At 39.0% G+C, this 13,228-nt stretch overlaps 1 protein-coding gene across 1 annotated transcript in view; it reads left to right on the top strand.

Annotated features, from left to right (window-relative positions):
• The window catches only part of NUP210L (nucleoporin 210 like), a 145,373-nt gene that overhangs the window by 19,681 nt on the left and 112,464 nt on the right, over positions 1-13,228 (top strand). The window contains exons 6-10 of the mRNA XM_064282640.1: positions 3,280-3,412; positions 4,130-4,288; positions 8,567-8,635; positions 9,941-10,047; positions 10,661-10,801. Coding sequence (XP_064138710.1) covers positions 3,280-3,412; positions 4,130-4,288; positions 8,567-8,635; positions 9,941-10,047; positions 10,661-10,801 — 609 coding nt within the window. The remainder of the gene's footprint in view (positions 1-3,279; positions 3,413-4,129; positions 4,289-8,566; positions 8,636-9,940; positions 10,048-10,660; positions 10,802-13,228) is intronic.

The raw sequence follows: 13,228 nt of genomic DNA, 5'->3' as shown, positions 1-13,228 counted from the left end.
TGTTAGTTTCCTTTGTGGTTACCCTAATATTTACCTCTGTTTTTCTAAGTTTAAACCAATCTTTTCTTTCTTTATATCACCTTGACTTCCTCTTCATAAGGAAAATCTATGACTACCTTGTTTAGTCTCTCTTTTTTGTTTTAATGTTGTCATCTTTTACATATTGACGTCTCTGTTTCCCTATTTTCAGTGTTTTGGGTTTATGTGTAATTTCCTTATCTGGGTTGATGTCTGGTTGTTCTGTCCTGCGTTCTAGTCTTGGGTTGTAATCTGATGTTATTGATTTTCTAACTGGGGGACTCCTTTTAGTATTTCTTGTAATTTTGGTTTGGTTTTTACAAGTTTCCTAAACTTCTGTTTATCTGGAAATGCCCTAATTTTGCCTTCTTATTTGAGAGACAGTTTTGCTGGATATATAATTCTTGGCTGGCAGTTTTTTCCTTCAAGGCTTTATATATGTCATCCCATTGCCTTCTTGCCTGCATGGTTTCTGCTGAGTAGTCCAAGTTTAGTCTTATTGACTCTCCTTTGTAGATGACTTTTCACTTATCCCTAGTCGCTCTTAAAATTCTCTCTTTATCTTTGGTTTTTGAGAGTTTGATTATAATATGTCTTGGTGACTTTCTTTTGGGATCTACCTTGTGTGGGGTTCGATGAGCTTCTCGGATAGATGTCTCATCTTTCATGATATCAGGGAAGTTTTATGCCAACAAATCTTCAACAATTCTCTCTGTATTTTCTGTTATTCCCCTCTGTTCTGGTACTCTAATCACTCGTGGATTACTCTTCTTGATAGAAAAAAAAAACATAATTCTTAGGGTTTCTTCATTTTTTTTAATCTTTTATCTGATTTTTCCTCAAATAAGTTGGTGTCAAGTGCTTTATCTTCAGTCTCACTAATTCTGACTTCCATTGCCTCAATTCTGCTTCTATGACTTTCTATTAAGTTGCCTAATTCTGAAATTTTTTTGTTAATATTTTGAATTTCTATTTGCTGTCTCTTTATGGATTTTTGCAACCTATTAAATTTTCATTATGCTCTTGTATAACCATCTTAAGTTCCTCTGTTGTTTTGCCTGTTTGCTCCTTGGCTTGGTCTGTGTTTTGCCTGATCTCCTTTCAGATCTCTTGAGCAGTTTGTATATTAATTCTTTGAATTCTACCTCAGGTAATTCCAAGACTTTACCTTCCTCTGGAAGGTTTCTTGGTTCTTTGTTTTGGTCACTTGCTGAATCCGTTATGGTCTGTCTCTTTACATGATTTAATATTGACTGTTGTCTCCAAGCCATCAATAAGTTATTTATTTTATGTTTGCTTACTGTGTTCTAGCATCTAGTTTGGTTTGTTTTGATAAGCCCAGATAGGCTTATTGAGTGAGCTACTTTAGTTTATTGGTGTCTTTGAAGCTTTCACATTCTGTCACCAGGTGATTAGAGCTGCTACTAGGTCTGTGAGCCCAGGAGTCCATTTACTTTTCTTGTGTGAATTCAGCTCAGGTGTCAGGTCATTGGTCACCAAGCATATGGTACAGGCTCTCACCTACAATCCTAGACATGCGTGGCTACATAGGGGTGATTGAAACAGGCACATGTATCTGGCTGCAGTAGGGGGTAATGTGTTGAGCAAGGTAGGGGGCTGATGGCTGCCCCTGAGTGCCTGGGTGGAAGGTGTGTCCCTGTTCCCTAGAGTGCGTGGGTAGTTGGATTTTGCACCCAGACTTTAGGTACACAATGCTGTTGGCTGTAAAGACTGGGAGACACCACTTATTCTCACACCCCTTTCTTGGATGGCTAGGTGGAGTGGGTGGAGCCAGCAGTTCTCAGGCCCCTGATGTGGGTAGGTGAGGACCCTGGTTAATGGGTAGGATGGTATCAAATATCACGAATCTGCTGCTCCTCCTCTGCTGTTGCAGTTGAAAATAGGCTTCAGGTATGCACTCTGTTGTGCTATGCTAATGAGGGCTTACGCTGTTGAAATGGGCCCACACAGTTCTAGGCAGGGGTGAAAGGCATTCAAAGTCAGTGGACCCCTTATGCCTGTGCCTAGGCAAAGGGGCTGTGCCTGCTCTGAGGTCTCGGTTTAGGGGAGCTGGCAAATTATTTTTTCCTGTTTGTTATTGTCTTGGTTATCTAGTGCTGCTATAACAGAAATACCACAAGTGGATGGCTTTAACAAAGAGAAGTTTATTTCTTCATAGTAAAGTAGGCTGTGAGTCCAAATTTGGGGCAGCAGCTCTAGGGGAAGGCTTTCTCTGTCTGTCAGCCTTCTCATCAATCTTCCCCTGGACTAGGAGCTTCTCTGCACAGGGACCCTGGGTCCAAAGGATGCACTCTGCTACCAGCACTGCTTTCCTGGTGGGATGAGGTCCCCCTGTCTCTCTGCTCCCTTCTCTCTTTGATATCTCCAGAGATTGCCTCAAGATACAATCCAATCTTATAGATTGAGTCCTGCCTCACTAACACAACTGTACCCCATCCTTCCTCATTAACATCACAGAGGCAGGATTTACAACATATAGGAAAATCACACAATACCAGAAATCATGGCCCAGCCAAATTGATACACACATTTTTGGAGGGACATAATTGAATCTATGACAGTTATTTGTACATTAATTTTTCCCTCTCCAAAGCTGGGAGAATGGGGTGTGCGATGGGTCCCACTTCTAGCCCAGAGGATGCAGCAATCTCTGAAGCCAGCCTAGGACTGGAGCAGAGTGGGGAGGAGGCAGGTGAATGGGAGAGAGGTGCTTCCCAGAGGCGGAAGGGTTTTTTTTATCCCTCAAGGTAGATTAGACACTTGCACTTAAGTTTCGCAGATTCAGCACTGCTTTTCCCTGGTTCCAGAGGCTTGTGCAGACGCTCTGCTGCTTGGTTTCTTCTGGTGTGGAAAAAGCATCCCTACCGCTTGCCTCAGCCCATGCGCACCGGCTGATCCAGCCTGCAGGGTGCCGGCCGGATCAGTGGCAAATTCTCACTGCTTCTGAACTGTCTCTCCCTCCCCCTGCCACTCAGTCCAACTCCTCAACTTTGTCTTTGATGTTTAGGGCTTCTAGACTGTCATATATAATCAATTCACTTGTTTTTTGGGGTCTTTGCCATAAGAGGGACCAAAAGAAGCATCTGACTACTCCACCACCTTGTCCCCACGCCTGCATTTTTTTAGTCTTTATAAAATATTCTAAAATAAACTCGTAAGAAGTAAGCTTTTCAGAAGCAAGATGACCTTGAGGAATTTGGCCATGGAAATTTTGCTTTTTTTTTTCTCTCTCTCTTTTAGAAAGTGGCAGCAGCATTGATACGTTTGCTTGTTTTGGAGAACATATTTCTTATACCGTCTCATGATATCTATCTCTTAGTAGGTGGATATATTAAATACCGAGTTGCAAAAATGGCTCAAGGAAGAATGACAGGTAAAGTAATTTTTCTTTTTATAGGCCTCACATTTTCCAAATCCTTTCTGCTAACAAGAACAAGAAAAGCAATGTCACATTACAAATACAAAATACTTCTTTGTGTTTTTAGGTTTTGTGATAAAATATTTCTTATTTGCTATACTTGAGCTAATGCTGGGCAGAGATAACCCTTGTATCTTGAACAGGAAAGCGGCATAGTTAGGCCACTTAGCCTCAGTGCCTATGGGCTGAATTCTCTTTTATAATAACAACCAAAAATTTACCAAATTTTGTGAACAAGTGAAGATATACTTACCAGAAGGGACTTGAATGACCATTTAAAAGTCTTCGTAAAAGTTGTTTCTTGAGAAAGTCAGCTCATTAACCGAGAACTTAATATTCTTATCGATCCCAAAATCTCAGTGAGTTTATAAAGCGTGCATCGACCCCACTAACGTTAGTTCTTTTCTTACTTACCTAGTGGCATTTTCTCTGGCTATTCTCAGATCACCATTTTTTAGGAATATAAGCATGTGCCAGCAATAAACTCAAATAGTATACACCAAAAGATGGCTACCTGTAGGAATTCATCATGGGGGGAAAGAAATTAGAAGCAGATCATGCTCTTATTGTAGGCTGCTTTCTGATTTCCCTCTTACAATCCACTTACACACCATTATCCCTTGGAATGGCTAGCTGCCGCTATTACATTTATGTGTCTTTCATATCTTACAGAGGTGGAATTTCCCCTGGAACATTATACGTTGGAATTGCAAGACCACAGAGTTGCCTATAATCGGTCTCTTTCTGAGAAAGTGGCTTTATTGGATGAGAAAACAGCCATGGTGACAGCAGTCCAACTGGGCCAAACTAATCTCGTTTTTGTCCATAAAAGTATCCTTTTGTTAAAGTTTTAGCTGCCAATCTATGCTTGCCTGGCATAGAAGACACGTTCCTTGGTAAAAATAACTTATTAAGGGAGATTATAATACAGTGAAACCTGTGAGAGCCAGAATTCAGCAGGACTGCCTTGTTTTCAGGGGTCTCGAAAGCATGCATCCTTTGGCAGGGTGCAATCTTACCACTTTTCAATCACTCTCTATTAGTGGAAAATATTTACATTTTCTTTCTCTGACAGGTTTCTGCCTTACACAGGTTCCAGCTTTTGCAGGTTTTACTGTTATACTACACTGATTTTCTGTAGGTTTCCTTTTTAACAGTAAATTATTATTGTCATAGTTTCAAACGAAGGGTAGGCAGAGGAAAGGAGAGTAGTTAAACTTGGAATCTGTTGACTTCAGGGCTTATTTGCAACTTTAAATTATTATTAGGAGACTGGGGGGGGAATAGAGTTTGAAGGAACATATGTGAATTTTATTTAATTTGCTATTTCCTATTTTACATGAATAATTGAGAAAAATGGTATTGCCTACAATAGATGCTCAATGTTTGCTCAGTTGAGTTCAATGTAATTTTCTTAAAATGTACTAAACTGCTCTGTAAGGACTGAACAAAGATACATAGGGTTCCATTGTAGTCAGTGAAAACAAAACAGTGACATTTAAATTCTGAGAAAACTGAAACATGATTTGGACTCCATTTGTCAGTGTTTTATTAGGAGATACTTCCTCTTTTTTGAGTATTTGTATCTATTCAACAAATACATATTCCTTCTATATGCTCAACATTGTTCTAACTGCTTGGAATACAGACTGTTATTTTACCCAGGGTAGTCAGAGATGTTCTCTCTGATAAGGTGACACTGGAGCAATGAACCAGGCAGATATCTGGGTGAGAGAGCTCCAGGAAGAGGAAATAACAATTGCAAAGGTTCTGAGGCAGGAGCATGTTTGTTGTGTTTAAGGGACAGCAAGGAAGGCCCTGAGGCTGAAGTGCAGTGAATCTGGGGAATGTAGTAGAAGAGGAATGGCCTGGGGTGAGGTAGACCTTGTGATCTTGTAGGGCCTGGTAGGCTTACCCTGATAAGATTCCATCAGGCTTGAAAGGAATTTCTTGTAGCTTACTGTTGTTGTTAGGTGCAGTGCAGTCAATTCTGCCTCATGGCAACCCCATGTGACAGAGTAGAACTGCCACATAGGGCTTTCTTGGCTATAATCTTTGTGGGAACAGATCGCCAGGTCTTTCTCCCATGGAACCCTTGGGAGGGTTTGAACCGCCAACCTTTTGGTTAGCAGCCAAGTGCTTAACTGTTATGCCACCAGTTAACTGTTTATGTTATTTGTCTAAAATATAATAAGAAGGATCAGTTAGTCCAAAGTTCTTTAGTCATTTTAAGGTGTCTAGGACATTTGTCAACAAATACAATAGTACAGCAAAACTTGTGAAAGCAAAACCTGGAAACCTTAGAGAAGTAAAACTCAAATATTTTCCACTAAAACGAGTGATAGAAAAGTAGTAAGACTACACCCTGTCAAAGGCAGAAAACTTGCAAGACCCGGAAAAATAAGGCAGTCCCACCGAGTTCTAGCCCTCACAGGTTTCACTATACCTATGAAATAAAAGTTAGTCATTCAGTATTTATTGAGCCACAACTATGTCTCAGGCACTCCCCTGAATTCCCCAGGCAGACTTAAATGATTTTTTTTTTTTTTTTTTGGTATTCTCAGTTCCTAGTGTTATTTCTTCCAAGACAGCAAATATTAAAATACATTATAATTGTCTATATGTATTTTTCTTGAGGACATGGATGGTGATTATCCATAATTTGTCCCAGCATCTGGCATAGGGTGGTTGGAGGTACTGTTCATGGAGATGGGAATATAAGAGAAGGAGCAGGTTTAAAGGAAAATATAATGAGTTTAGTTTTTCGCATGTTACTGGAAGTACCTGTAGGACAGACATCCAAGCAGCAATTTTCATTATGCAGTTGGAGGAGGAAGACTCAGAAGGAGTATAGATATTTGAAAGTTAACTAGCTTATAGGTAGGTGATGGTTGAAGCTGCCATTGTAGATAAAGTCACCTAGGGGGAGCATATAGAGTGAGAGAAGAGGGCCAAAACCAGAACTGTGTAATGCCAGCTTCAGACGAAGAAGAGGAATGCTAAAGGAGGCCCAGAAGGAGTATTTAAAAAGTAGTCAGAAACCCAGAGGGGTTTCATGGTAACAAAGTGAGGAATTTACAAAGAGGAGAATGTTCAGCCAGTAAAATGCAGTAGAGCTGTCAAGTAAGATAAAGGTTGAAAGGACCTTTTGGCTGTACTAACTAGGAGGTCTTGGGTCACTTTTTCAGTAAAAACAGCTTGGCTATGAAAAGAAGGAGAAAAAACAAGGTAGAAGTTTAAAAAAAAAAACAAACGAGGACTTTTCTTAGGATAGGAGAAACTTAATTATGCCTGTAAGTTAAGCAGAGAGAGGAGGTGGCATAGCTATGGGGGAAAAGAGGGTCAGTAGGTGGAGCAAGTTTTCTGAAAGGCAAGAGGAAATGAGATTCAGAACACAAGAGTAAAGATAAGACCAATGGAAGGATATCTTACTCTGGTAAAGGAGGAATGAATGAGAGACCTGTGGTGATTAGTTTCCTCATCTGTAAAATGAAGAGGTTGTTGTAGTTCTGAATTTCCATCTAAAAACCAAAACCTGTTGCCGGCATGTCAATTCTGACTCATAGCGACCCTATAGGACAGAGTAGAACTGTCCCATAGGGTTTCCAAGAAGCTGCTGGTGGGTTCCAACCGCCGACCTTTTGGTTAGCAGCCGAGCTCTTAACCACTATGCTACCAGGGCTCCAAATTTCCGTCTAGCTCTTATATTTTATGAATATTACATTAGAGTACACATTAGAACAAAACTTAGATTGGCACAGAGTTGTCTATATAGCCTTTAGAAGATTTACTTTAATGAATAGATAAAAGTAATCTCTACTTAGCATATCAGTTATATGTATTATCAATAGCTCCTTTGGTGTGCTTGAGGCAGCTTTATAAGTTTGATCCCTTAAGTAGATTAAATATTATTTTACTTCCATTATCACTGTAGAATAATGTAGTGATAAATTTTAGCCTAGTCCGTGACTGAATTAATACATCTTCTAAATTGGTGTACTTGGAATTAATGAGTTCTCTGTTCAATCAGTTCGCAGTTATTCACAAAAAGCAGAAATCATTTCTTTTTAGCTCTTGGATGTAGTATATTGTTATTTTTTAAGAGGAAATGTATTCCTAATTAAGGAGCCCTGGTGATGCAATAGTTAAGAGCTTGGCTGCTAACCAGAAGGTCAGCAGTTTAAATCCACCGGATGCTCCTTGGAAACCCTATGGGGCAGTTCTGCTCGGTCTTCTAGGTTCACTATGATTTAAAATTGACTCAACAGCAACAGGTTTGGTTTGTTTTTTTTTTGGTGGTGCAAGGATTAAGCACTCAGCTGCTAACTGAAAGGTTGGCGGTTCAGATTCACCCAGCGGCTCCGTGGAAGAAAGACCTGGCTATCTGCTTCTGTAAAGATTACAGCCAAGAAAACCCTGTGGGGCAGTTCTGCTCTGTCACATGGGGTTGCTGTGAGTTGAGATCAGCTTGATGGCACCTAACAACAACTACATATTCCTAATTAGGTTTTGTATAGACTGATAAAAGAATAAGTTTGTATTTCTGCTAGAATTTAACTGAAGTGGGTAGTATGATGTTTACATGACCTAGAAGTATCCTTGGTGGCAAAAAGAAACTGTGTTGGCATTAAAGATTTACTGCAAATAATAGAAAAATCAACTAGTGATTTTCTAAACTGTCTGCAGAGCCCTAGGCATTTGGCTGGATTGCAAGTTGTGTTTTTCCCTTCCCCTCTATCAAACCACTGCTCATCCCTTCAGCCAGAGTATCCCTTCCTACAGAGTGGCGCCACTTTGTTCTGCTGTCAAGTGAAATTTTACGGGAGAAAAGTTTCTGCAGTTAAATGAATATTAAAAGCACAGAATATGATAATTCTCCCTTTCCATTGTTCTTAAATTTGAAATTCAAGAACATTTTTGAGAGTCTATGATGATTAGTCTCTCAGACACTTCTCAGAACTATACCTACGTGCTTTCCAAAGGATAATAAAAGACAGAATTTTTGTTTGTTTTTGCTTGTGGGCTTTTTTTTTTTTTTTTTCTCCAGTAGCTCTCCTTTCTCTTCTCACCCAACTCTAGCTCAGGTGATTTCCTTAAGCAAAACTTAAGATGTCCACATGCGATCTGTATCTGGACTCCCAAATTGCACCATATATGTTGTAGAGCCTGGATTTTTAGGTATTTTTTAGATAATGGTTTTGAGAAAGCTGAGTAGTTTAAGCTATTTCACTAAAATGAGTGCATTAAAAACTAGATTGCATCTTAAACTTCATTCTGAGACTTAACTCATTCAGATTCAATCTGACTTTGACATGTTTTCTCACATTGTTTACTATGGTTGAATTCTATCAGTAAGAGTGAAGCATCTTGAAACAGATCGTGAAAAATTATGAAAAGCCATGTCATACAGTGTTTGGGTTAAGAAAAGAGACGTTATACCTGCCAGGAATAAAGAATCCTACTGTCCTGTAGACCACGTGAAACAATGAGTCTGACTGAAAGAAGCTGAAACCTTGCCTGACACCTCAGGAATGAGCTAAGATTGTGGTTTATTCTTTGTATACACATATAAGTGAAAAGGGTTCCTTATGTCTGAGATGAGCTAAACCGGGAATTACAATTACTTTACAGTTTGAGAGAGGAAACTAAAAGATGAGCTAAACCAGGAATTGTAATTATTATACAATTTGAGAGAGGAAACTAAAAGAATCTGCTTTGGAAACCATTTCCAACAATAAGTGAACTATACTCTTTGAATAGTTTTGTTAAGTTTGTATTTTTTTTTCAGTTTTATTGTGGTAAAATATATATAACAAAAAATTTACCACTTTAACCACTTTTAAGAGTAAAGTGTACAGTTCAGTGACATTAGTTACGTTCACTGTATTATGCAATCAATACCGCTATCCATCTGCATGTCTCCCTTCATCCCACACAGAAACTCAGCAACCCCCTCAAGGAACAAAGTTTGTTTTTTTTTTAATTCATTATAGAAAAATGTTGACTGCTGTCTCAGTTTCTTAGTGTTACTATAACAGAAATACCACAAGTGGGTGGCTTTAATGAACAGAAATTCATTTTCTCACTGTTTCAGTTTAGGAACTTGAAAGGCCAAATTCAGGGCATCAACTCTAGGGGAAGGCTCTCTCTGTCCGCTCTGGGGGAAAATCTTTGTTTCAGCTTTTCTAACCATCTGTCTTTGGAGATCCTGGGCTTGTAGACCGGTCTGCCTCCATCTTTTTCAGATAATGGTTTCCTCCCTGCGTCTGCTTTGTTCATGCCTAATCTGCTCTCTATATCTCAAAAATGATTGATTTAAAACACACCCTGCGCTGATACGGCCTCATTAACTTAACAAAAAAGCCCTATTCCAAGATGGTGTTACATGCATAGGTGTAAGAGTTAGGATTTACAATGCGTATTTGTGGGGGCCACAATTCAATTTATAATATCTAATAATTTTGTTTCTGGATTTGTGTGTAGGTTTCACTGTCCAACCTGGAGATCGATGGAGTCTTGAGGTGGGACAAGTGTATGTCATTACAGTCGAAGTGTTTGACAAAAGTAGCACCAAGGCATATGTTTCAGATGTGAGTCTCTCTTTTGTACTATTCTCACCCCGTGTGTGGATAACTCCTCTATTTTACCTTTGGAAATAAGTTGCTACTTTTTTTTTTTTTTTTTGTCGTTATTAAATAGTTCTGTCCTTGAGGAATGCCAAACCAGAAATCAAAAATGTAATTCAGTCACAGTTATAGAAAGTGGTTGAAGAGAGTGCCAACGATCACATTTTGGAGGGGAGATGATCCTCACTCTACAACTCTCACCTCAGAGATGCTTAGCACAGTTTTGTAGTGGTGAGAGCAGCAATGCCTATGTCAGATGTGAAGTGTACTCATTCTCCAGGTTCCATTTTTTTCCCTAAGGATTGTCAATTTACAGAATGGCACAAATTACTCTAAAATCTATATAAACTTTGGCTCTTTCTATTCTCAGTTGCTTGCCATTAATTGATCTTTCTAAATCTAGTACCATTTTGAAATTGTATCTTCCCGGTTTAGAATTTCAGTGAGGGAGAGCCCAGATTTTGTTTTTATTTCTTTATCCCCTGAATGTATAGCCAACTTTTTTTCCTCCCTATACATTGTATATGGTGAAAAAAACGTTTCTTCCAGTTTGTATTACTGATGGGCTGATTTTCAGAATCTCAGGATTACGCATGAGTTTCCAAAGGAGTACTTTGAAGAGCAGCTAACCACAGTTAATGGATCTTACCATATCGTAAAAGCCCTAAAGGATGGTGTTGTGGTAATAAATGCATCCCTGACTTCTATCATTTACCAGGTAGGAATTAAAAGGTTATGTGTATTCTAAAAACACTGACAAGGCTTGGCTGGTTTATTGATTTGCAAGCACAGATATGTAGCATTTACCTTTATATTTCACAAAATAAAAACAAAAACTGATTGACAGGTAGATAAATAGTACACCCAGTAGTTTATACCCTCTCCAAAAGAATTTTGGAGATACACTAATCTACATTAGAATTCTAATCTTCATTTAATAATAATTGTGTTCATTCTGTACACATCACTGGGATTCCTTAAAAGTCTTTTCATATGCACGGTTCCGTGTGTCATCAGGTCTACATAGATTACCTTTTGTTCTAAATAGTCAAAGGGTTAATATGCCAATTTATTTAGCCATGCCCCCAATATCAAACTTTTGCATTTTTTCCAATTTTTTACTATTATAAAAGGCATAACTGATTATCTTTGTATAATTTTTTTTTTCCTTTTGGTTAATTTTCATGTGGTGTGGTAATACCAGAAGTGGAGTTTAGTGGGTAAAGGATAAAGAACAAATCAGTTTCCAACGCCTCCAAAATATATAAGTATCTTGATTTTTAAAAGCCTGCCAAACTGCTTCCCTTTTCCAAACCTGCTTTTTACCCAGCGATCCTTTCATGGAGTTATTTAAGATAGGCTCCAAAGAACCACCCTTGACTCTTCTTTCTCCCTCATTTTCTATGTTCAATACATTATTAAGTGCCGTGTCAGTTCTGCTTCTAAATGTCTCTCTAATCTGTTTATTTCTCACTGTGCCTACTGCCTTTCACCTAGACTCTCACAGTGGCTTTCAAACGGTCTTCCACCTCCCGTCTTGTCCCTTTTGTTGCTGTTAGTTGCGGTAGAGTCTGTTCCGACTCGGTAACTCTATGTGTATAGAATGGAACTGTGCTCCGTAGTTTTCACGGCTGTGACCTTTCGGAAGCAGATTGCCAGGCCTGTCTTTTGAGGCACCTCTGGGTGGGTTTGAACCTCCGGCCTGTCAGCTAGTAGTCAGACTCTTAGCTAGCTCTTGCCTCTAGCTGAAATGATATTCCAAAAACTACAGAAATAATTATGTGTTTAAAATCCTTTGGTGGCTTCCCATTGATTTCCAGATAAAGTTTACACTTCATAACATGGTTTTATAGGAGTCCTGGTGGTGCATCAGTTAAGCATTCAGCTGCTAACTGAAAGGTTGGCAATACGAACTCACTTGTGGCTCCATGTAAGAAAGACCTGGCAATCTGCACCCATAAAGATTACAGTCCAAGACACGTTATCGGAGAGTTCTATTCTGTCACATGGGGTTGCTATGAGTCAAAATCGATTCCACAGCACCTAACAACAACATAATTTTATGGGATTCCCTTTGACAGATCACACACTGGTGGCCCTCAGACTATCTTGGTTTGCAGACTTGCTTTTCATTTTGGCATGTAAATTTCTTTTTAATTGGGAAATTTCAAATAAAACCCAAGATTGCTCTGAAGATCTGACAACAATCAGTTCAAACTGATGGTGGCTGCCCCATTTAGGCTGTACTTTTCAGTCAGCTGTGATTTCCACCCCTCTGTTGTTTTGTATCCAGCTTAATAAACCTCTCACGCTTTGTCACTCTCCCTCTCTTATGCCTCAGCCACACTGAACTTTAAGTTTCTAGGAGATGTCTTGTTCCTTTTTTTTTTTTTTTAATGGTACTTTAGGTGAAAGTTTACAGCTCCAGTTAGTTTCTCTTACAAAAATTTATACACACGCTGTTATGTGACCCTAGTCGCTATCTCTGTAATGTGACAGCACACTCCTCTTTTCCACCCCGGATTTCCTGTGTCCATTCAACCAGCTGCTATCCCTTTCTGCCTTCTCATCTCGCCTCTGGGCAGGAGCTGCCCATTTAGTCTTGTGTATCTACCTGAACTAAGAAGCACACTCTTCAGGAGTATCATTTTATGTCTTACAGTCCAGTATAATCTTTGTCTGAAGAGTTGTCTTCGGGTCTTGTTCCTTTTTACCTCTGGATTTTATTTTTGTCTTGCTTTTGTTTTTAAACAAATGCTGTTGCTTTTGGGTGCAACACTTTCTCCCAACTCAATTTACAAGTCCCAGCTTAAACATCAGTTCCTCATGCATGCTTTCCCCTTCCATATGTTCTCAGAGCGCCCTGTGTTCCCAGGTCATAATTTTCATCACACTTTAATGTTATCGTTTGCTTCTTTCATCAGATGGTAAACTTTGAGAGTAAAACTTTAAGAGTGAGGACTGTGTCTGCCTTGTTCACAACTTTTTCACTAACATCTAATGAAGTGCCTAACATATAAAAAAAATACAGATAAATATTTGTTAAATGCATGAATGGTGTTTGGTGTCAAGTGTGGACCTACATTCATTATTAAAATATATCTTGCTTTTGCAGCAATATTAAATACATTGTGTTTTTTTTAAG

This window comes from Loxodonta africana, chromosome 3, assembly GCF_030014295.1.
Source record: "Loxodonta africana isolate mLoxAfr1 chromosome 3, mLoxAfr1.hap2, whole genome shotgun sequence".
Lineage (NCBI taxonomy): Eukaryota > Metazoa > Chordata > Mammalia > Proboscidea > Elephantidae > Loxodonta > Loxodonta africana.
The sequence above is the reverse complement of the archived record's forward strand: the minus strand, read 5'-3'. Positions and strand labels throughout refer to the sequence as shown.